This window comes from Myotis myotis, unplaced genomic scaffold (assembly GCF_014108235.1).
Source record: "Myotis myotis isolate mMyoMyo1 unplaced genomic scaffold, mMyoMyo1.p scaffold_m19_p_3, whole genome shotgun sequence".
In the NCBI taxonomy this organism is placed as follows: domain Eukaryota; kingdom Metazoa; phylum Chordata; class Mammalia; order Chiroptera; family Vespertilionidae; genus Myotis; species Myotis myotis.
Window position 1 is genome coordinate 189,291,259 of NW_023416335.1, and position 22,012 is coordinate 189,313,270.

Below are 22,012 nucleotides of genomic sequence, written 5' to 3' on the forward strand. Positions count from 1 at the left end.
GCTGGCCCTCTGGGGCCTTCACGACCAGCTCTGTCCCTTTGGTTGCATAGATCAATTGAACTTCAGCCTGAGCTCACAAGAGAGCTACTCCCATCCCTGCACCCAGGGCTGCTCAGACTCCCATAGTCAGCAGTACTTTCAGGCCCATGAGACTCTGCCATTGTGTTTTCTCCTAAGAAAGCCAAATGGTGACTTTGGAAATCGCATTAGATTCCTCACGTGCTGTGTGAATTAGGACCTATCTGAGCCACAGTCAGCTCATCAATAAAACAGAGTTAATAAAACATCTACTTCATGGAATGTTGCTTGATTAAGTGAGATAGTATATGTGAATGAATTCTGTTACTTACAACAATATAAAATATTCACTATGATTATACTGGATTTCCATTTTGGCCTCTTCATTGGGAACAAAAATAACGTGAAAGCATATAAAAGTGTTGGTTGCTGTAGCTGATTAGAAATGAGAGACGTTGCATCTCTTTTTACCACCCTGGTTCTAATATAGCTTCACCTGTCACGTGACTGTCTTCAACTCTGGTTGGTCTGCTGAGAATGCAAAATCGCCAAGTGGGTGAGCAGCAGAGAGGTACTGTTTCCAGAGGAAGGCATTAAATTAAATTATTAAACACACACAAGTAGGAGTAGCAATGTAAGAATTTTAAAAGATTCACAAGGAAAGGCAGTAGAGCCAAGGGACTATTTCTGGTGTTCTGACTAGAAAACTCCCAATGGCTATTACGGTTATTTATTAAGCCGCAACATCATAAACCGTAACCCTATTAAATATGATGAATGACTCCTAGGTTACGATTTTTAAATACCAATTCACAGGGATTTTAGAAGGCCAAATTGGCATCACAGGATGCAAAGTCTTTGGGCAAATGGCGATTATGTGATTAGATGCAATTTTAGCAACTGAATGCGAAATGATGATGGACAAGGAATTTAGAATAAAGAAAACGCATTTATTTATTTAGATTCTGCCCCATTGAGCTGAACTACACTAATTGTGATCAGAGGGGCAGCCCTGAACCACTGTTTGAGGCCAAGTGTGTCACAGGGCTGGCACCACCTCATGAGGCACCTTGTGCTGTGCCCTCAGTCAGTGCTCACTGCTCCATGAATTTAGAAAAAAAGTGCTCTCTGGGCAGACAAATGAGAAAAAGTCTCTCCCTCACATCATGAGGGCCCTTGTAAGAATTAGAAAAAGGCACCTCTTGCTCCAAGCCACAGCCCCTCACTATCTAGAAAATCGAGAGTGATCTTGTCAAGGAACTAGGAGGGTCTTTGGTCCTTTTAAGTGTTTTCAAGATGTGATAGAAGGCTTATGTCCCCTTTAAAGAATGGGACTTTTTGTTTTACTCTACTTAACTGTTCTACTTCAAGTCATCTATCCTCAAGTTTAAAAAAAAAATTCAGCACCCTTTATGGAAGAAAAAGAAAACAAAGAAGCTCTTCCTATCTTCTCAGTAAACATGTGTGTGTTTGCTCTCCTGATGGAATGGGGAAGGTCCAGGTACCTGCCGGGGAGCTGTTGAAGGGCACCCACCTGCACGTTTGGGGCGTGAGGAAGCCAGCCCAGGACAGCACGGGGCTGGCCCTTCTCCCCTTGGCTCTCCAGCCCTTTCCTAGGCCCAGATGCCCCTGGCTGCCCCTTTCAAGGCCTCTACAGTCACCACTTAACACTGGGCTCCATTTGTCACAGGCAAATAAAAAGGAAAGGCATTGCTTTCTACTTCTCAATAGCTTGCTAATCTGTCACGCTGTGTCTTCAGTTTGAGGACAGCCCTGTGTTTGCAGAACAAAACGGGGAGAAACCCTAAGTAAGAGAATCTTAAATACTATGATCCCTGCCCTCCTTCCAACCAGGAAAGGATATATATTGATTTAAGAATGAAAGGAGAAAAAGAAAAAGTTAAGGAAGAGAGCTTATCTATAGATCAATGGGGATAAATGATGAAAAGAAACCACTTTGAGGCACACCAGCCTGGTGAGTATCTCTTTAAAACAAGCAGCTAAAAATGCTTTCAACCTCGTAATACCATAAATGTCCTGCTGCTGTCTTGGCTTCCAGATTCTTCCCCGTACTTTCCATGAGCATTCCACTGGGAATTGTCTGGAATCCCAGATTAAAACAGCAATAACCCAACTCCCTTGTTAGAATATTTATTTTCTTTTAGGTTCGGAAACTCAGCTGGGATGCATCTCTCAGTATACAGCATGGCCTCAACCCTCCTAAGGGCTACAGGAGATGTTTCTCAAACAGCATGATGGGCAGCGGAGTCCTGGAAAGGGAGAGGGAGGAGGGCATTGCAGCCTCGTGTGGAAAGCCCCAGCTGCAGACAAACAACAAAAGCCTGGGAACCTCCACTTTCAGAGGATTCATTCCAGATGTCAGAACTAATGGTGTCACAATGTGGCTCATGCAGACTGACAAGGAGGCCCCTGAAGTCGGGCTGCCTGAGAGTAGGCATTGAGGCAAAATCATCACCTGACCAAATCCATACTCGAACAAGTAAATCTATTCTAAGGTTGGCAGCAATATGATACAGTCCAATATCTCATAATTATCTATGTGGGGGATCCATCCACCCACCCGCCACCTACCCACCCACCTAATGAAGCAAACCATTCAATAACTGATTGACCATGGTCCTCAGTTAGAATACTGAATCACTCCGAACAGACTGTTAGATTCTATGGTCTAACTGATTACTAGACTACAGAATCTAACCATCTGATCCTAAGAACAGATTCTAGCCATAAACCAACGCTATGGCCACATTAGTAAATAATGATTAAGTGCCAACCCTGAATTAATTCATCCATCCATCCATCCAAAGAATATTTATTAAACACACATGGTAACATAATAGATAAGAATGTAAGCTTTGGAGTCAGACAGAATTGAGTTTGAATCCTGACTTTATCTCTTATGAACTGTGTGACCTTGTCAAGTTGCTTCAATTCTCTAAGCCCTAAATTCCTCATGTGTGACACGGATATAAAAAGAATATTGACCTTACAAGTATTACTGTGAGAATTAAACAAGATAATTTACATAAAGGACTTCACACAGTGACTGGTACTGTGAGTTATTGTGATCCTGTGATTGTGTGATTACCACAGTAGAGCCTGGCCAAACAGTGGTAAGCTGTGGCTCACTAAGAAAACTGTCTACTCCTGAAAAAAGTTAAGTGTTGGTGGAAAAAACAGTTCACAGAGGGACAATGATTCCTTAGGTGAGAATCATAATATCTGGAAGAGGGCTGGCTGACATTCTCTTGTCTAGTCACAATGGGTATGATAGGAAAACTGGATGTTACAATCACTGACTCACAGTCAAACAGCTGGTGTAACAGCAGAACTAGTTAGGAATTAAGGTCTCCTGACTGCCAGTTTGGTGTATGTTTGTTTTGTTTTACCATAACTTCCTATGGAGAGGCAGTTCTATGGTCAAAGAGCTGACATATGCAAGGGCATCCAGAAACCAACCAGGAATTAGGGCCTCCTTGGAGAAATGTGTCAGCGTACAGGAATAAAAAGCTACAAAAGAAACAGCAGCCCGTTTGGGACAAATGTTCGTAATTCTTTTCTCCCTGCACCTGACAAAGAGCGTGGTCTGCTTCGTTCGTTTCTGTATCCCCAGCACCCAGAAGGTCCTTGGTACAGTGCCGGTAATCCATAACTATTAGTGGAATGAAGAAGGGAATGAGATTTGGTAGAAGGAGTGTTTGGCCTGCATGGCACGAGTATGTTCCATCCTGAAGTGAGTATTCACAGGGCAGCTTGTGGAGGAAAAGATGCTATTACCTGGCTGTGGTTTCTTTTGCAACCCTGTCTGCTGCCATGGTGCCAAAGCACTCGGTTTACCAAGAACAACAGTGCCTGCAGCCATGACTTTGGCGCCTGTACAGTCCCAATCTGGTCTGTGAAGGTGCATTGTGGAGAGGATGGCAGAGTGGAGCTAGGTCAGGGGTGGGCAAACTTTTTGACTCGAGGGCCACAGTGGGTTCTTAAACTGGACTGGAGGGCCGGAACAAAAGCATGGATGGAGTGTTTGTGTGAACTAATATAAATTCAAAGTAAACATCATTACATAAAAGGGTCGGTCTTTTTTTTTTAGTTTTACTCATTTCAAACGGGCCGGATCCGGCGCGCGGGCCGTAGTTTGCCCACGGCTGGGCTAGGCCTTTCCCTCCTTGCCTAAGTGAAGGGGGAATGTGCTGACCCAACATGTAGCAGCTCTGTAAACAGTGATGGACACAGCAAGCGGGAGGGGGAGAGTCCTTGTGGTCCCCAGTCCTCACGGTCCACAAGCCCGGCACCCATCCTCACTGGGGGGAGAAGGGGCTGCCAGCAACGTTCCCCCAGCTCCTCCCAGCACCACAGTCGCCTGATTCCCTGAATTATCACAGGAAGAGAAAAGAGAAGCCCGCGTCCTCCAGCCCCTATTGTTCTCCACCTTCGGCAGGCAACCTTCGGGCTCCTCAGGACGGATGGAACAAGAGGAGAATAACCTGGGGAGCAGCACCCTGCCAGAAAGCGGTGGCGGGCACAATCGAGCCACCATGTAAGTTATTAGGAACTAACTCGGACAGGGCCAAGGTGACCCCCAGTGTCCTCCATAACCTGGACTTGTGCCCTCAGGATAACATTTAAGCCAGAGAACCTGGCATTTTCTTGGACACCGTGACCAGGGTGGGAATCAGGTGATTCATTCTCCCCAGCTGCCCCCATCACATTGTATCTGGGCTGGGTGGCCGCACAGGAAAGACAAAAAAGGAAATGACAGGTGTCGGCTGCTTGGAGCCGGGCCCAGCAGCACAAGTGTGTTGGCCCCAATGCCCTGCCAAGTTGCAGCTGAAGATTCAGACATGGGGGGTGGCAGAGGCCGGGGGAGAGACGATTTGGGAGATGACTGGGGGAAATGCCGCAAACTGGCTGAAGCTACGGAGGTAATGCAGGCACTAGAGAGGGAAGAGAGGGGAGGAGAAGAATGGAGGGGAGAGAAGCCATGCCCAGGCACATAAGATCCAGGAAAGAAGAGGAACCAGCATGGGAAAGGCTGGGGGGGCGGGGGGGGGGGAGGTGGGGGGAGGGGCTGTGAAGCCAGAAGAGCAGCTCACAGCTTCAAAAGCAAAGCAGGGAGAGAATCTGACTCAGAAGTTGAGCAAAACTTAAAGCCGAACAAAATATCAAAGGGGAGTTAGTGTGAATTTAGAAAGACAGACTAACTGTCCCCCAAAATTCATCTCGCCTCTTAGGAGAGTGAGTGGACTCTGCCATATCTAGTGCCCGTTCCCAGATGTTTGGGTAACACATCATAGAGCCGAACAGAGAAGCACGGGGCAGGAGTCTCGAGGTTTTGAAAGCCATTCTGGGGGAGGGGTGAAGTCCTGTGAAATCACGCTCAGCTTGCCCCTCTCCAGCTTGAAGCCCTGCCCCTCAGCTCCACGCGGTCCATCATTCTGACCCCGCGTCCCTCTGGACGGCTGTCCCTCTGTCTGTCCCCGCCCCGGGCGCAACACTCACGCAGGTGCGCGGGCAGGCGGATCGAGTCTTCCTCCATCCTGAGCGCTCTGGGCACTGGAACATGAAGTGGAGTCGAGGAAGCGTAACTGGGCACCGGGCTCTCGGGTGGTGTGTATGAAATTCGCTCTTGCTGTTAAAAACAAAGGCAGGAAGAGGGGAGGGGGAAAGACAGTGAGCGCTTGGAATGAGGTGTGAACTCAGGGAGAGGAGCAAAAGGGACTGGGGGCATCGGAGCACATGCCAAGCAATCCCGCCCGCCCCCTCCAGAGACACTATTCTGCGGCATTTCAGAGCTCCAGTTTTTGGGATTTATAACAAAACTCTGGAAAGGTTTAAAATCGGGCTTTTCCTTTGGACTTGGATCAATGGGTGCCCATTTTTTCTTCTCTGTACTAGTGGTTTTGTTCAAGTAAAGAGGGGAGACAAGGCGGAGAAAATGATAAAAGTATGTCCTAGAGCAGGGGTGGGGAACCTTTTTTCTGCCAGGGCCATTGGGATATTTATAACATCATTCTCGGGCCATACAAAATTATCAACTTAAAAATGAGCCTGCTATATTTGGTCAAACAATTAATTAACTCACCCCTAATGCCTTAGAAGAGCTAGACGAAATGATTTCAAAGGCCTTACACGGCCCATGGGCTGAACACTTCCCACCCCTGACCTAGAGAATGACTTTACAGACTACTCTCAAAAATGACTTTCCAAGTCACATAATGATGCCACCAATACATTAAAACCATGTTTCCTCTTTTCTGGCAATAGTCTAATCCAAGTATGATCCTGTACTCAGACCCAATGAGAGGTGAGCACAAAGTGATGGACTATAAATTCCAGATTTCGTTCGATCAATCTACGAGCAAGACTTTGCTATTATCTACCAATCTCATTATACAACAACCAGTCAGAATACATATCCAATGTTTAATTTTTTTTCTTCATAGCAAGGAATTATCTGTAAAGCTAACAGCCTCCTGTCCCTTCATTTTCTACCTAGAAGCAATGTTTCCTTTTCTTCTGAACTGTTTCAGAGATTCAAAGAATCATCTGCGTTTAAGAAAACGACTAACTGAAAACACTTACGCAAAAGACAAGGAAAGGGGAGGGGGCTTCGGCAGATCCGCCGTTTAAATTCAAACAGGCAGTGTTTGCTAGGTCAATTAAAACAACTGGATGGGATGGAAAAGGTTATCATTCGTTTGAAGTTAAAACATGGCCAACAATGGCAAGAAACCAACCCTCGAATAGGCCAGAAGAGCAGTACAATTTGCATCTTAGATCTGCATATCCACTGGTTTGATTTGCAGGCCATACACACTGAACATAACTTCCGTTAGTTTCTGTGGTTTAACTGGGCAAAGCAAAGTGGGACACACCGGGTCTAAAAATAGGTAGGGGGGTGGAGGGTGGGGAGGAAGATCAGTCAAATGCCATGGTGAAAACAGAAATCGGGAGTGAAAGAAAAATCACAGATTAAAATAAAGCACAGGGGTTTGTTTTGGAAAGACAGTTCTCTAACATTTTCTATTTCATCAAATATGCAAAGGGAAGCAGGGGAGTCCCCCGGACCTATAACCAAAGTCAAGTTTTTCTTCTGTTCATACCCTGGAAAGTTTGGTGGTTGTGGTAGGAAGTTTCAATTTTAAATGATTATATACATATTTTTGTAATTTCCGAAGGGAATCGCTACACCTTCCCTGAGATATCCTCTTCCAGCAAATAGGGCATTTGGAATATTTCTGTTTAAGCATACATCCTAGTTTCCTGGTGAATTTGCTAAGGGCAGGCACAGACATGCCAAATTTCATTTCTGTATCAATCAAGATGTTCTCTGAAAGGTCACCCAGAGGCGAAACCTTCAACTTCACTTTTCTTGAACTTGATCAAACATCACACATAATTTGAGCAACTCTAAGGATGAGTTGTATTTTTCGTGTTTGGGGTTTTTGGGGTGAGGTGAAAGAGGAAAGACATGAACTCACATGGGAAACATACAAAATCTGTTCAGGGGGTTTTCAAGGTAAAACAGGCTTTTAAAGCATTGTAAACAGTCTGTAACAAATGCTCCATACACTTCAACCCTCAAGTAACTCCTCCCCTCCCCAGTCCCAGTATATATCTGGAGATCTTATCTACCGTTAACTTCATTCCCAGAAATAGCTTTCTGTTTTTTTAGTGTTTTTTTGCAGAAGTGAAACTGTTGATGAAGAAAACTTGGTGCAGCCAAAGAATTTTAAAATGGGTTGGCGTGAGTGGGAGAAAAAAGAAGACGGCATTTCAGAACACGATGACTTTCCTTCAAAGCACGAGAAACTTCCGAGACCCAGTAACTTGGTCCCTACGAGTGACAGGCCACCTCATCCCAGCTTCCTTATCCCTCACCACCTCTACCAAGGGCAAGGGGGGCGAAGCCCAGTCCTCCACAAGGACTTTACTTTATTTTGTGGACGGTCTAGCTCTGGCTACTTACAAAAGAGTTGAGCTGGGTGCCACCTTTAAAAGGTGTACGCTCTGACTTGCTGAATGGTCAGTGTGCTGTGCCTTCATCGCACTGCGCTTTCTCTGTAACAGCTCTGAGTCTGGACTTCTGCGTGGCCCCGTCTCTACTGCTACACCGAACGCCACACTTCGGTGCTTGCCCTGGCCTTTTACACCACCTTCTCCGACATGTCCACACAGTGAAAAACAACTGTGCTATTTTATTTATTTTTTTAGTATGTTTTTTATTGATCTCAGGAAGAGGAAGGGAGAGGGAGAGAGAGAGAGAAGCATCAATGATGAGAGAGAATCATCGACCGGCTGCCTCCCCTACGCGCCCCTTCCTGAGGATCGAGCTCGCAGCCCAGGCATGTGCCTTGACTGGGAATCAAACCCAGGCCTCCTGGTTCATGGGTCGACACTCAACCACTGAGCCACACTGGGTGGGCATCTGTGCTATTTTATGATAAGACCTATAAAAAGAAGGCCAGAGACTGAGTGATGGTGGACCCTGAATTTCTCTTGTTCCTGATGAAGGCTTCCACTCAGCAATATTTTGACGCCATAAACTTGGGACTCAGGAAGCTCTTTTTTAAAAGGTTCAATGAAGAGACCAGTCAGGAGAAAGCAAAAGGCACCTCGAGGGCCCCCAGTGATTTGCGAACAGTCATCACACACGACTGTGGCCCTGGGCTCAGTGGCCAGCAGAAGACAGGGGACCCCAGAAAGGATGCAGCCCAGTGCCTGGCTCCTTTCCGAAAAGAACAACACATACAGCTGGAATCCTCTGATTTTATTTTTGTTAATCTCTAGGGTGACCCACGTGGTCCTGATTTTTCAGTCTATTACTACAGCCCATGCACTTAGCATTCAGCATACTGTCATCAATTAGAAAAAAAATGAAACAAATCGGGCTACCACAGATGGAAACATCTACAAAGAGAAGCTTAAGGAGACTAACATCCCATTTCCCAAACAAAGGAAACCTCCTTATTCTCACAATGGCTTCTCTGGTCGGACCCCAACAAATCGAAGTACCGGCTTATAGCTCATTCACCTCTAGAACAAACTGCCAGCCCAATGAAAACCAAAGGTGTTTCACTTTATGATTACAGAGGGGATAACAATGTTCCCAAGAGGATTATCACCACTGGTCTAATTAAATTAAAGCGCTGCAGACAGTATGGGTGCATTCAAGTGTTGTAGGGGGATAAACTGCCAGAGGAGGTCAATGATGTGACTACAAGGGCCGTGATGTGGCTGCATTATTGTTCAGGTGCTGAAAAAAACAACGGGCTGCTCTCAAATTTGCAGACACAACTTATCAAACCAACCTGCAGATCAAAAGGGAAGCCCTGCCATTTCCAAGGCCAACTGTAATATCCGTGAGAAGAGTGGGTGGGGGGAGGAAGAGCTGCACCGAGCTCTGAAAAGAAAAAATGAGGCTAAAGATAGTTTTAGGCAAAAGATGGAATGTAAATTTTACTATTATAGAAAGCTTTTCCCCTAAAAAAATGTAATGGAATATTGAGTAGGGTCACTATAAGCACAACTACTAAAACCAGAATGAGTTCTATTCCCCTTCTTCATTCCTTCCCCAACCACAGAGGGCCAGTGACAGGTACCCAGTTAATGCTGTTCATATTTATTTATTTACTTATTTGTTTGTTTGTTTTAAAACATATTTTTATTGATTTCAGAGAGGAAGGGAGAGGTAGAGAAAGACAGATACACCAATGATGAAAGAGAATCATCGATCGGCTGCCTACTGGGGATTGAGCCCACAACCTGGGCATGTGCCCTGACCAGGATCGAACTGCTGACATTCAACCACTGAGCCACGTCGGCAGGGCATTGCTGCTCATTTTTAAATTGAGTGCTTAGGAACCTGTGACTATCATGTAAAACAAGCTTATGCATTATGTGCCAAGTAGAAACACTGCATTTCTCCCCATCCCCTAACCCATGGCTGCATAGTATGGAAGAGTGGAAAAATATTCTCATTACCAAAAAGTCTTTCCTATTCAAAATTAATCAAATCCTGGGGATCCCCCTAGTGCACTTATGTATTTGCTTTTACACCATTGATTCTTTGATGAGGCTGAAAGGTTAAGAAATACAGAGCTTATTACTAGTAAAATGTTAACTTCCTGGGAATAAAAAAAGATCAAGCATTTCTGAAATTGAGAAAAGCCAAAAGAAAGTTTGGTTGTGCTTGCTAAAAGATGGTTTGCAGGTCATTTCAAAGACTCCTCTACTGCAAAGCTGAGATTGTCCTTGGTTTAGGACCCATTTAGAAAACTAGTCCCATCTCCATTATAAATGCCAGGGTTACCCAGGGATGGTCTCTGAAGCCTGTGTAGAGCACTGAAGAGGAAGTGTCTTGGAAACAGCGGTGACCATGACCATTTGCTGGGGAATGCTAGCAAAAATGCCACAGGTACCCTTCGTATCCTGCAGCTCTTTGGTGTCTCATGCATGCGCTCAAATTCATCAACCCGGACAAGATGGAAAACAGCAGGCACCGGAGATACAACAGTCGCATGGATGACATTCAATACTTGGAGGAAAGGACTCTTTTCCACCCTGAAGGTTTTTAGGAAAGCTGATGCTTGTATTATAGTTGTTTCCTGTACACTGAACAGGAGAAATCTCTTCTCTGGGAAGCTATTTATTGAGATTTGCTAAACTGAAGTCTGAATACACTTTTACTTAAGTACCCTCTTCTGGCTCCAAAATGATTTAAGGTGGTGGCTTTGGCTTTCTTTAAATAAGCTTTCATTAACACATCACCAAAAAATGTGCAAGACTGAAATTTGAGTGGCACTGTTTTCTAGGTTTTTGGCATCATGGATACAAACAGACATATATAGGAACCTAAACTCGTGAATGTCGATTTTATTCATATGAATAACTACGTTCAATATTTTGTCTTATCCCAAAATTTAGCAAGATCAACTTAAAGAACTCGATAAAAAATGCAATTGTGGGTCTTCTTTAGATAATATACTAGTACACTGTATACACAGACCATGGCTTGTTGGGTATCTCCCCAGAAAAGTATACCTGAAGATCTGGGATACACTTTAGGAACTGAGGTGTTCAATGGAATTTTGAAGTAGAAAACCAGGGCCATCAAATCACAGCAGTGCAGTTGCAATGCTATCTTTCCATCCCATGCAGGCTCCAGAAGACACCTAACCCAGCATCCCCAGTCAGCTCTTCTAGTGGCCAGCTCCTCCCCGGAGAGCAACATCCCTCTGGGTCAGGGGTGGGGAACTTTTTTTCTGCCAAGGGCCATTTGGATATTTATAACATCATTCGTGGGCCATACAAAATTATCAACTTAAAAATTAGCCTGCTTGCTATATATTTGGCCAAACATTTAATTAACTCACCCCTAATGCCTTGGCAGGGCCAGACCAAATTATTTCCAGGGCCTTATACGGCCCGAGGGCCAGACATTCCCCACCCCTGCTCTGGCTGGCTGCTCAAGGCATTAGGTTTTTACAACCCAATTCGTCGTTGGCTTTTAACATGATTGAAATGACTGGGGGAATGGCAGTACCCTGTAAAAATCAGATGGATGGGAAATATATTCCTGGTCTCTAGAGCTTCCTCTCTTGGTTGCCCAGACACCCATTCAGCCCTGCAGTGGGGGTAGTGCCCAACAAACCACATTCACACTGTTGTGGGCATCTTCCTAGGAGCACAGCTTCACCAGTTTAAGGAATGTTCTTGCTTTGGACATAGAAGAAGATGGGTTCAGGACCTGAAATATGCAGATTCCTAAAGATTTACACCTGAAAGCGTCCTTTTCCTCACCTCCCTGGCCTATTATATCCTAAAATCAGAAGGCAGGGTATTGTGTTTGTGAAATAGATACAAGTAAGTCAAAGCATCTTAAGTCTTCCTTTTACATGGAACAATGTTATCTATGTACATCGACATGAGCAAAATGAATAAAAAGATAGACCCAGCAATCAAGCATTGCTATAAAAGACAATTAAGGTTTTCTATGATCATTATGAAATATTTCAGCACTCATCAGTCCACTAGGAGACCAGGTCTATACTAGCTGTTATGAATTCTGCCACCATAACTCCTAGAATTTCCCAGATGGCCCAAATATTTAAAATGCTTACCCATAAGTACATATCAGTACTCATGCACAATACCATGTGTCCCAGTCTTAGTTGGACAATACCATCACTGCAGGAAGAGGAGCAGGCATTAAGAGAACCCTTGGAATGTATTTCCCATGAAGCCTTTGTTTCAGACTCACAATAACCCTGTAGGGAAGGCTTCATTATCTCCACTCCACATGAGGAACCTGATCTGAAGCTCACAGGGGTTGAGCAACTTGTGCAAGTCACCAGCCTGGCAAATAGGATACTTGTTACAAAGAGGAACACTGAGAAATGACATTTAAGAAGTGCCAGCCAATCCACAATGGCTGAAAGAAGGGGACCAAATGCTATGTCCCGGAGAAGTTCTCCCAGCATGAGCTCTGAGCAGGTGCAGCCGTTAGAATCCATCCAGGGATGTGTTTGTTACCTGTGGGCATGAGCAGCAGGGCCAACGGGCATTTACAGACTTCTTGTGCATAGGATGACTTCACCTTGCATAGATATCTCATCTTGGGGAATTTTTCAGTAAAAATATGTTACTTTTACCTATAAAATTTTCCTTAACAATAACAAATACATTTCCCCTCCTCAACCCCTTCCCATTTATTAAAGCGCACCCAATCGAAGCATACAGGCGAGACAAACCAGAGCAGTTAAAAGGAAAGGCTCCTGTCAACATTATTTGGAACCAGCAGTGTCCAGATGTCCATACTAAGAAGGAGCTGAGCCTGCCTCCAGAAATCACCATGGCCACAGTCCAACAAGCTTCTCCAACAGCCTGAAGATGAGGCTCCCAGTCTCTCAAATGAGGACTGGATGAAGGCACTGAGGGCATGTGTGGTCTGTGGGGGAAAAGGATTGAAAGGATCCTTGTAGGTGTCTTCAAACATGAGAAGGACTCAGGTAAGGAAGAGTTAGGGCTGACCGGAAGCATCTCAGAGGACAGGGGCAGCAACAAATACTTGTGCTCTGGAATTAGGTGTGACTTATTGTTCCCCCAAAACCTGGTTTAAGCTGAGGCTAGAAAGTGACTCTACAAGAGGTTCCTGCACTGGGAAGGCACTAAGGTGAGGTGGTGGAACTTGAAGGTGCCATAAAACTCTAAGATTCTGCTTCTATGCAATCTTATATCTCCTGGCAAATCAAAGGTCACGGTGTGGGTGGAGAAGATCCAAACAAAACATGGATACCACGGTCTCCTTCTCCATCAATTCATCCCAGAGTCCCCTCACAGGATCCTAGGATTCTTTAAAGACAAACCCTCAAGGCAAAAAAACTGAAGTAGCGCCCTAGCTGATTTGGTTCAGTGGATAGAGCGTCAGCCTGCAGACTGAAGGGTCCCGGGTTTGATTCCGGTCAAGGGCACATGCCTGGGTTGTGGGTTCGATCCCCAGTAGGGGGTGTGCAGGAGGCAGCCGATCAATGATTCTCTCTCATTATTGATGTTTCTATGTCTTTCTCCCTCTCCCTTCCTCTCTGAAATCAATAAAAACTATTTTTTAAAAAACTGAAGTAGATTTCTTTATTGTTCTAATTTTAACACATTTTAATTAAGATCCTTTCCAACCTTGAGATGCTATGGATTTTTTCCCTGATTTTCTTAAACATTTCTGACATGAACAGTAAGCAGAATCTCAAGCTGTGATTCCTTTTGATGCCAGGTTGTGGTTTCCAGGGATGGTTTTTGCTTGAAGGGTGCTCAGCTCATTTGGCTGGAACCTCATGCTGACGGAGATGAGGTCACGGCACAGGCTCTGGACCTGCGTCGGACAATTAAACGTGTGCCACTCCATGCCCCCGACTACTCTCCTAATCCCTGAAGTGATGCAGATGATTGCTTTCGCTCCAAGTGGAGATTACGTGAGCACAGCAACACACACCACCACTCCTGCAAGCCCCCGGGAAAGTGCAGGTCCTGCTGACAGCGGGTCACCGCAGTGTAAGAAGGTGGTGTGATTTTATTTACGCAAAACCAGCAGGCATTACTTCCGGGGAAAATAAAGTCTTGCCGTTGGATTGTTCCAAAAATGCCCCTAAGCTTTTGATCAGCCTTTTGAAAGAGGGTCACTACATCCTTTCTTCCTAATTTTAATAGCAGAAGAAACAGGTACTTAATTTAACAGCGGCTTACATCCTGAGCTCAACAAAAGTGACCAAGCACAGCTCTTTATTAGCTGCTTTCTCCTCCATTAATGCCATTCCCTTTCATGGTTTGGCTATTACAATTAGCCAATCAGCGGTGTTCCTGCCTTAGGCTAACGGGTAATGAACTGAGAGTTACTATTTAGTTGTATCAAGGGTGTCATTAGAAAGGTTTCTCAATTTCTCCCCCCAAAGGAGAGATACCTTCCAGGCATGTTCTACCTGCCACGTGACTGCCCTCCTACAGAATTTACAGTGCAGTGTCCCCAGCCCGGGGAATCATGGGACCTTAAAAACTGGGCAAAGGAAAGGATGGGGGCCAGGCTTCTGCAGAGCCCACAGGCAGAAGGCGCCCAAAGGGTTGCTTTGAACCTGTGCTTTCATTCCTCCCTCTCTTCCTCCCTTCCCTTCTTCTGCCTGATAAACCCTTCACTCCCCACCCCTAGCAGCTTTCTGCTTTCTGTTACAGCATCACTCTGGGCTTTGCTCATCTTCATCTCTTTCTTGGGTGACTGTATCTGGAAGTCTTGTAAAAGGAAGAGCATCAGATTAAGAGAAGCTATAGCTCAAACCCACAACCCTAGCTGCTTGCTGGGGATGACTGGAGGAGAGCCAACTCAGACCTCCTTTCAAACTAAAAAGGGTTTTGCCCTGTGATTTATCTTCACAAGATGTCTATAGCTTAAATGGCCCACATGCCTGATAAGAAGGTTTTAAAAACTTTGATACCAGAGCAAGATTTACATTCTAATTCAGTTGAGGGTAATCCACAAAAATTCTGAATAAAGTCTCTAAAATGGCAGCCCCAATGAAGCTGTTTGCACGAAGTCCTACAAGGTCCTAAGTGGATCCAGCCCATTTCCAATGAACCAGGAGATGCCCCCTCCCCCTGCATCAGTAAGGAAGAGGCCGGGTTACAACCACTACCATGCTCACATTGAACAAAGCCCCTTAGTCTACATATATCAGATAATTCCTGGGTTGCCTCGGGCTGAGAAATAAATACAAATAGAAAAAGCCTTGTAAACTCTACCTAGAGTAACAAGCGCAAATTCAATCTGGAAAAGATTTATATCTCTGCAAAATGTTTACTACCAGGATAATTTTCAATAAAGCCATAGGAGAGCACTATGCTTAAAAGGCAAAGTAAAAGAAGTCAGCATCTCCTCAGTGTTGCTGTCTGAGAAAATGGCATAACAATTCCCACCTTTACTGCCACATAATGCTATTGTAAGGATAAATAAGGTGAAGCTTATGAAATACTGAGAGTTTCTTGAAACGAAGGCTCTCTATAAATGTGAGGCATTTTATTATAAGGAATTGAGACGTCTCAAATAAAGCACTGCTTTGTATGTGTGCTTTAATAATTAAACTTGTCTTTAGGGTGTAAAATGAGAAATTAATTTCATTGAAACAAAGACTGAAGATGACAATGACCTCACTATATGACTGACTGTGGAATTGGGGCTGACTGGATTATTTTCCCCCCAACCTCCATCACTCTAAAAAGTAACGTAAACAACATCAAGTCCTGATTAAGAGTGTCACACATCTGCGATTCCTCTTTTAGAAAAACTTTTCCAGAAGTAAGAACCATCTTGGCATGTAATTTCTACTTCTACTTGTCAAAAATCATAGAAATTCCCTGATTCTTAGACCAACATTCTTTATAGGAGCTCTCTGTGGTCACAGTGAGAAAGATCTGGGAGTTTCATTGTTGACAACTGTTTACTGAAAACTAGTTTTGCTGACAACGTGAATATTACTATGAAAAATGCCATCAGCATCAGTACCATTCTAAAAATGACAGGAAATAAAAGTATGTGTATGCACGACAACACCAGTGATTAACAGAATGTTAAGCAGCTTGAAGTAATAAGGAATCTGAGGTCTGGCACTCTTGTAGTCCTGTTGTTAATGCTATTTAATAGTTTATGTTACGTAAGATCCCTGCCTTCGTTAAAACAATTAGTGCTCAACAGTACATGAAAAAATAGGCTTGAATTTCCACATACTTCAGGAACTCAGGACCAGCTAACAATTTAGGAAACACACATTTTATATCAGGTATTCTGAATCTTAGCTGCACCCCAGAATCATCTGAAGAAATCTTAAGGGGGAAAAAAATAATCCCAGCATTCAAGGAAATCATCCAGGCACCAATATTTTTAAAGCCCCCCCGCCCCCGTCCCCATGATTTCAATATGCAGAGGAGTAAGGCTGAGAATCACTGTTTTAAATCAAGACAGAAATAATAGAGTAAGTCAGGATACACATGAAATGATTATCTTTCACAATAGGTTTTTAGACACTTTTCAAATCAATTTGCCAACTGTCCTTCCCTCCTGAGTAACTGCTATTGTTCTGCTTTTAACCATAAAATGTAGATTATCAGTATAATTCAGGCTAGTTCCTACACGGTGACTACCTGGCCAATATATGAACAAACCGCTCAGACAGGTGTGCCTGCTATGGTTCCTCTTCTTTCCCAACTGCCTCTGGAGTTCCCCCATCCCCACCCCAGGAAGACTGATTAGCATCTCCTCCTGTAGCTTCTCATGGAGCCCGTGTGCCCAGCACTAGCTGCACTTGTAGCAGGAGCAAGACAAGGTTAATGAAGGAGAAGCAAGAAGGGATAGAAACCCATTCCACTTCTGACCTGCCCTTCCTTCCCCTTCTCCCTCCCAGAAGGCTGTCCTGTGCTCAAGCCCCAGACGCCCTTCTCCTGCTCAAGAATGAATCCCCATCCAGTCGCTTTTCTCTAGAAGAGGAGCACGATCCCCGAGCTGGCTGTCAGGGCTGCCTTTGTGCCACTCTACGGGGGCGAGTGCGACTTGTAGGGCTTTTTTCTCCTCAAAGTAACCTTGGTACTTACTAGTGGTTAGGTCTCTGTTTTTGCACAATGAACTATCACCTGATTGTAATTTTTTAAAGAAATGCTTTGAACTCCAAGCAGCTAACTTCTTAATAAAATCTTAGAACCCTAAACTAGTAAAGAGGCTGCTAAGGGTCTTAATCAAGACAGTTATGGTCTTTCAATGACATATGCTCCTAACACCCTGGGGTCATGTCACCAGCACTAGCACAAAACCACTTGACAGATGTAGGAACTGAGGCTGAAGGAGTAACAAGATTCTTGAAAGAATCACCTAACTTCTCTGGAGGGAGCTAGCGGTCCTCAGCCCGAAGTTGTCATCTGTCCCCAGCTACCTTCTGCCTATAATGTTGCTGAAACTCTTGGTTGTCATGGTAAAGTCTGTGTGCAGAGTGGCTCTGAAGGGGGAGGAGAGCTTACTGAGGGTCTTTGCTGACTTATTTATTCATTCCTTGGCAAAAACAATCTCAAAAAAAAAAAAACCCACTGGAACTTAAAGACTCAATTTCTTCCTCTAAAAAATTTTTTTCCACAGGTTTGAAGCATTAAGATGTTATTAATATTTTTTTCTTCTTCTTTTAAGCAAAATACAACTCTAAAACAGTGACAGAACCATGACACAAATATGGCTTTATCATCTGATATTCACGCAAGTGTTGAAACTGCTTGATTGGGCAGTAATTCTCTTTGCATCCTTAGAAAGCAATCCGCCAACCACGCCATAAAATCACGCCAGAGTATCACCAGTCAAGCCTCACCAGTGGTTTCAACAACAATCCTGACATGGAGACTGGAAAAATAAAGCAGTGTACCCTTCAAAAGCTGGCCTTGCGGGTGTTAGGCCAAGATGACAGGACAAATATTGATAAGATGAAAATCTCTGCATGACTCTGAATATCCTAAAACCAAAATAAATATCCCACTCATCTCAAACCACTCACTGTCAATAAACACTTTCTAGTTCAATAGAGGTGTTTAGAAAACTTCTTACAGTTGATTATAGGTTTTCAACTCTATCATCCTGACTCACAGCTGTAAGCAGTTCCCTCCCCACCCATGGGCTCAGCGGTGGGTACCCCATTCAGGGCTTCCCCTCCTGCCTCTCCTCGAGCCTCCCCAGTCTGTGCTTTCCGGACCTTCTCAGCAGACCCTGACCTTGAGTTTGGATCTAGGCCTCAGTTTCAGTTCCTTGTTTCCAGATCGATGGTTTGCTGGAGCCTGGACTTTGATGTTCCTGTGTCCACATCCACAGTTGGGGGCCTACCTCGCTTTCCCCTTCCCCTCAGACCCCCAAACCACACTGGAGTCCAAGACCTCCTACTCACCCAGGGGCGAAGGCTGTCATTAGCAGAAAACTCCCCAGGAGCAGGGACCTTGGCTGTCCTGTTCACCGCCACATCCCTGTGCCTGAGCAGTGCCTGCTGGCTCACTGCACCACTTGTTAAGTATTTGCTGAATGAATGAAGGAGCCTCATTAGACAATCTCACAGCACTTCTTACTGCCAACACAAACTCATCTTTTGTCCTGTGTTTTCCCCCAGGGCCATCTAGTGACTTATTGACAAAGTTTTAAGTCCAACCATCTACACACAAATCTTGCTACAAGCTGCCAGCACCACCCCATCTCCCACTTCTCTCCAGGTGACACATTCACTGCCCGATGAGCCAGTTATTTGACTTGTCTTATGCCTATTCCAGGTGGTTCCAAGTTCCTGGAATACCTTACCTACTACGATCTCACCCCATTCACTCTGCTGCCTCTCAAGAAAAATGCTCTATAATGTGCTTACACTTATTCCAGTGATGCCATCATTCCTCAAAGTACTCCAGAAACACCTCTTTTAGGACTTTCAGAGCCAGTTACAAATAATGGCTTATTGCTATTTCTTTTATCTGACTAAAAACCTTACTCATCAGATTTGACGCCAAATGATGTTGGCGATTTTCTAAATTTAAAACTCAGGTCGAGGACCAAAGTTGTTCATTACTCTAATTACCCATGCAGTATTTCTCTCCCAGCTGGACTTACAAAAGGTGGTGACAGAGTCTATTTATGTTACTGACTCCACTCCCCTAGCACAGTGCCTGATACACTGTAGATACACAACTGATCACTGGTGAGTGAAACAATGATCTGAAGACCTTCCTAAAAGCGTTTTCTTTGACTCAAACAATACCTGCTTGGCACTGCTAGACGCTAAGAATATAGAGATAAGAAAAAAAAAGTAAGAAAAAAAGTATCTTCTTTAAGGAGCTTCAAGTCTAAGGGGGGGACTTTAAAGGGAAAGAAAATGAGCTATTATTTATAGTTAACTCTTCTGTAACAGGCACATATATTATTTCATTTAAATTTCCCAGCAATCAAATAAGCGTACATTTTAACTCCCATTTTTTTTAAAAAGACTAAGAAATTGGGGATTCAGCAATGTTATATAACTTGCATAATGTTAATAGGTGGCAGGCCAGCCTCTGAACCCAGAGCCTTTGGACAACAAAACCTAGGTCCTTCCTTCCATGACACCAAGCAAGGCGTGTACAACTGTCTTGTAAGTGACTACTTTTGAAACTCTGAAGGGGACCAGACTTACATGGATATTTGAGTGCTGGGATGGGTGTACCCTTTTTCAGCCTTACCCCATACTACTCCAGAAATCACATTAGGTGACACACCAACTCATCTCACTGAGCAGTAGTCCAAAGACCAGCTCCCTTGCCCTAATTGCCACCTGCATCAAGAAGCAAGGCTTGATTAATTGGAGGTCCATAACCTCCATTCTGTGCTGATCTCGAAGGTATTTTAGTGTAGAAGTTGCCATGTGCATGTTGGTGGGCATTCAAATGCCTTTAGAGGGGGTAAGTGGATTAACCAGCAGATAAGCATTGGAACATGTGGAACTGGAGGCTTGTGAGCAGGAATTAGTGTCACTACAAGGGCCACCTTTGGGACACATGCCATAAATTACCACGACATTTTGCCCATTCCTACTGAGGAAAAGATGAGGAATGGAGCCTTTCAAGTTTCATTTCAGAGACAAAAGTTTCGTATTATCACACACACACACACACACACACACACACACACACACCACTAGAATCTAGGGAACATGTTTTCCTTTCCCCTAGATTTCTTCATTTCTAAATATATTTTTGAGCAGTGCAGAGTGGTGGATAAGAGCTATAGCTTCATCTATAAAATGGATAACACTGGCTCTACTTTAAAGGTTGTGAGGACTGAAGGAGATAATACATTAAAAGTTAGCATGGAGCCTGGCGCATAGTTTAATAACTATCAATGACAAGTGTATGTGCCAGCATGTGGCAGATCTTAAGGACATACAGACATACACACATATAGATACGGTCATTTCTGAAATGGCTTCATGGCTCCATCTGTGGTAGGCTCAAGATACCACATAATTACATAGAGAACTATGTGAAAAAAGACATGATGCTCATGTAAAACTATTATCTGTTATAGAGCTTAAATCGCTTTTGAGTGCCTTTACAAATCATGGTTTTAAGCAAGGGGGGCGGAGGGAATGAGACGATGGTAATCAAAAGATTCGATTCTTATAAAGATGCTGCTTGTAGGAGAAGTGGCCACTGCCAGGTCTGCATGTCCTGACATGACCAGATAATCCATTTGTCCAGACTGGGTAGAGATACACAATGAGAGATATTTTCAAGGTAATTTCTGTAACATGAAGACCCATAGTCTGTCCAAAGGGAAAAGTTGCATTTTCTTCTTTTGAGTAACATGCTAGTGACCACATGAAACACCAAGTGGCTTTCCGGCTGTCCACTACAATAGGTGCAGCCGGCCGGCTTTCAACGCCAGCTTCACCTGGATTTACAGATCAATCCCTCAGTACCATCGAGCACAGGGGCAGGGGTGGGGAAGGTGCCCGTCTTGCTCTAATAATGAACACATTTCATTTCTTGCATGGAGGTAACTGGTTCTTTGTTAATGACACCTCCTTCCCAATTGGTTCCATAAGCACTCAGGGGCAGCGTGGCCTCATGTGAATTGTTAGGAAGAGAGTCTGGTATGATTATTCCATCAGAACCTACTCACCGTGTACTTGCTCTCCTTTACTTGTAACCTTTTCTGTGACCTCGGAAATTAAACAGAGGGGGAAGAAGGAAAACAAGGTGACATGTCAGGGAGCCTGGGGTAGGTGGAAGGGCTAAGGGAAAATGGAGAGGTAAATAAAATATATTCAGCACCTTCCATGTGCCAGACACTTAGGATATGATAGCTTTCTGTTTTATAAGTGAAAAAATAAATAAACAAGTCTCTGCAAGCTTAAAGAACTTGTTTTCCAGTGTCATACAAGAAGTGGTGCGAGGAGTTGAATCAAGCCGGGTCGGGTTCCTGAGCCATGATCCTTCTACATTTTCTCCCCAAAATGAGGAGTAGGGATCTTTGACAAAATGAACATGGCACTTCCATGGAATCATGGGATATAGTAAGAATAAGTTAGAAAGTTTTTGAAAGTTCTAGTGTTTCACAGGATGATTGCAAACCTGGAGTGGGGCAATTTGGATATTCTGGCACCCGGGGTAATGTATATAGGCCCCGTGTCAGGATTGTTCCAGGTCCCCTATCGGCAGGAAAAGGCAGGGAGCACCTAGAGAAGCATGGCGGCCTACTGCCTCCCTGACACTGACAAAGCAGCGCGTGCAAACGACACAGTGTAAGATGGCAGAGAATCATGGGGCGGGACATCATGGGTGGAAATGCCCTGAGTATGGAGAAGGATTTGTACTTGAAGGAAAATGCCCTCCTTGTGAGCAGAGTTTATTCAAAAAGATGGAGTCTGTTTCCTTTTTGACCTCTCCTGCTTCC

At 44.3% G+C, this 22,012-nt stretch overlaps 1 protein-coding gene across 4 annotated transcripts in view; it reads right to left on the bottom strand.

Annotated features, from left to right (window-relative positions):
- The window catches only part of ETV6 (ETS variant transcription factor 6), a 226,632-nt gene that overhangs the window by 132,125 nt on the left and 72,495 nt on the right, over positions 1-22,012 (bottom strand). For 3 of the 4 annotated variants that reach the window (XM_036300817.1, XM_036300815.1, XM_036300816.1), the window contains one exon: positions 5,539-5,668. The exons of the other annotated variant lie outside the window; for it this stretch is intronic. In XM_036300817.1, the coding sequence (XP_036156710.1) occupies positions 5,539-5,668 (130 nt within the window). The remainder of the gene's footprint in view (positions 1-5,538; positions 5,669-22,012) is intronic. 4 annotated transcript variants of the gene reach the window in all.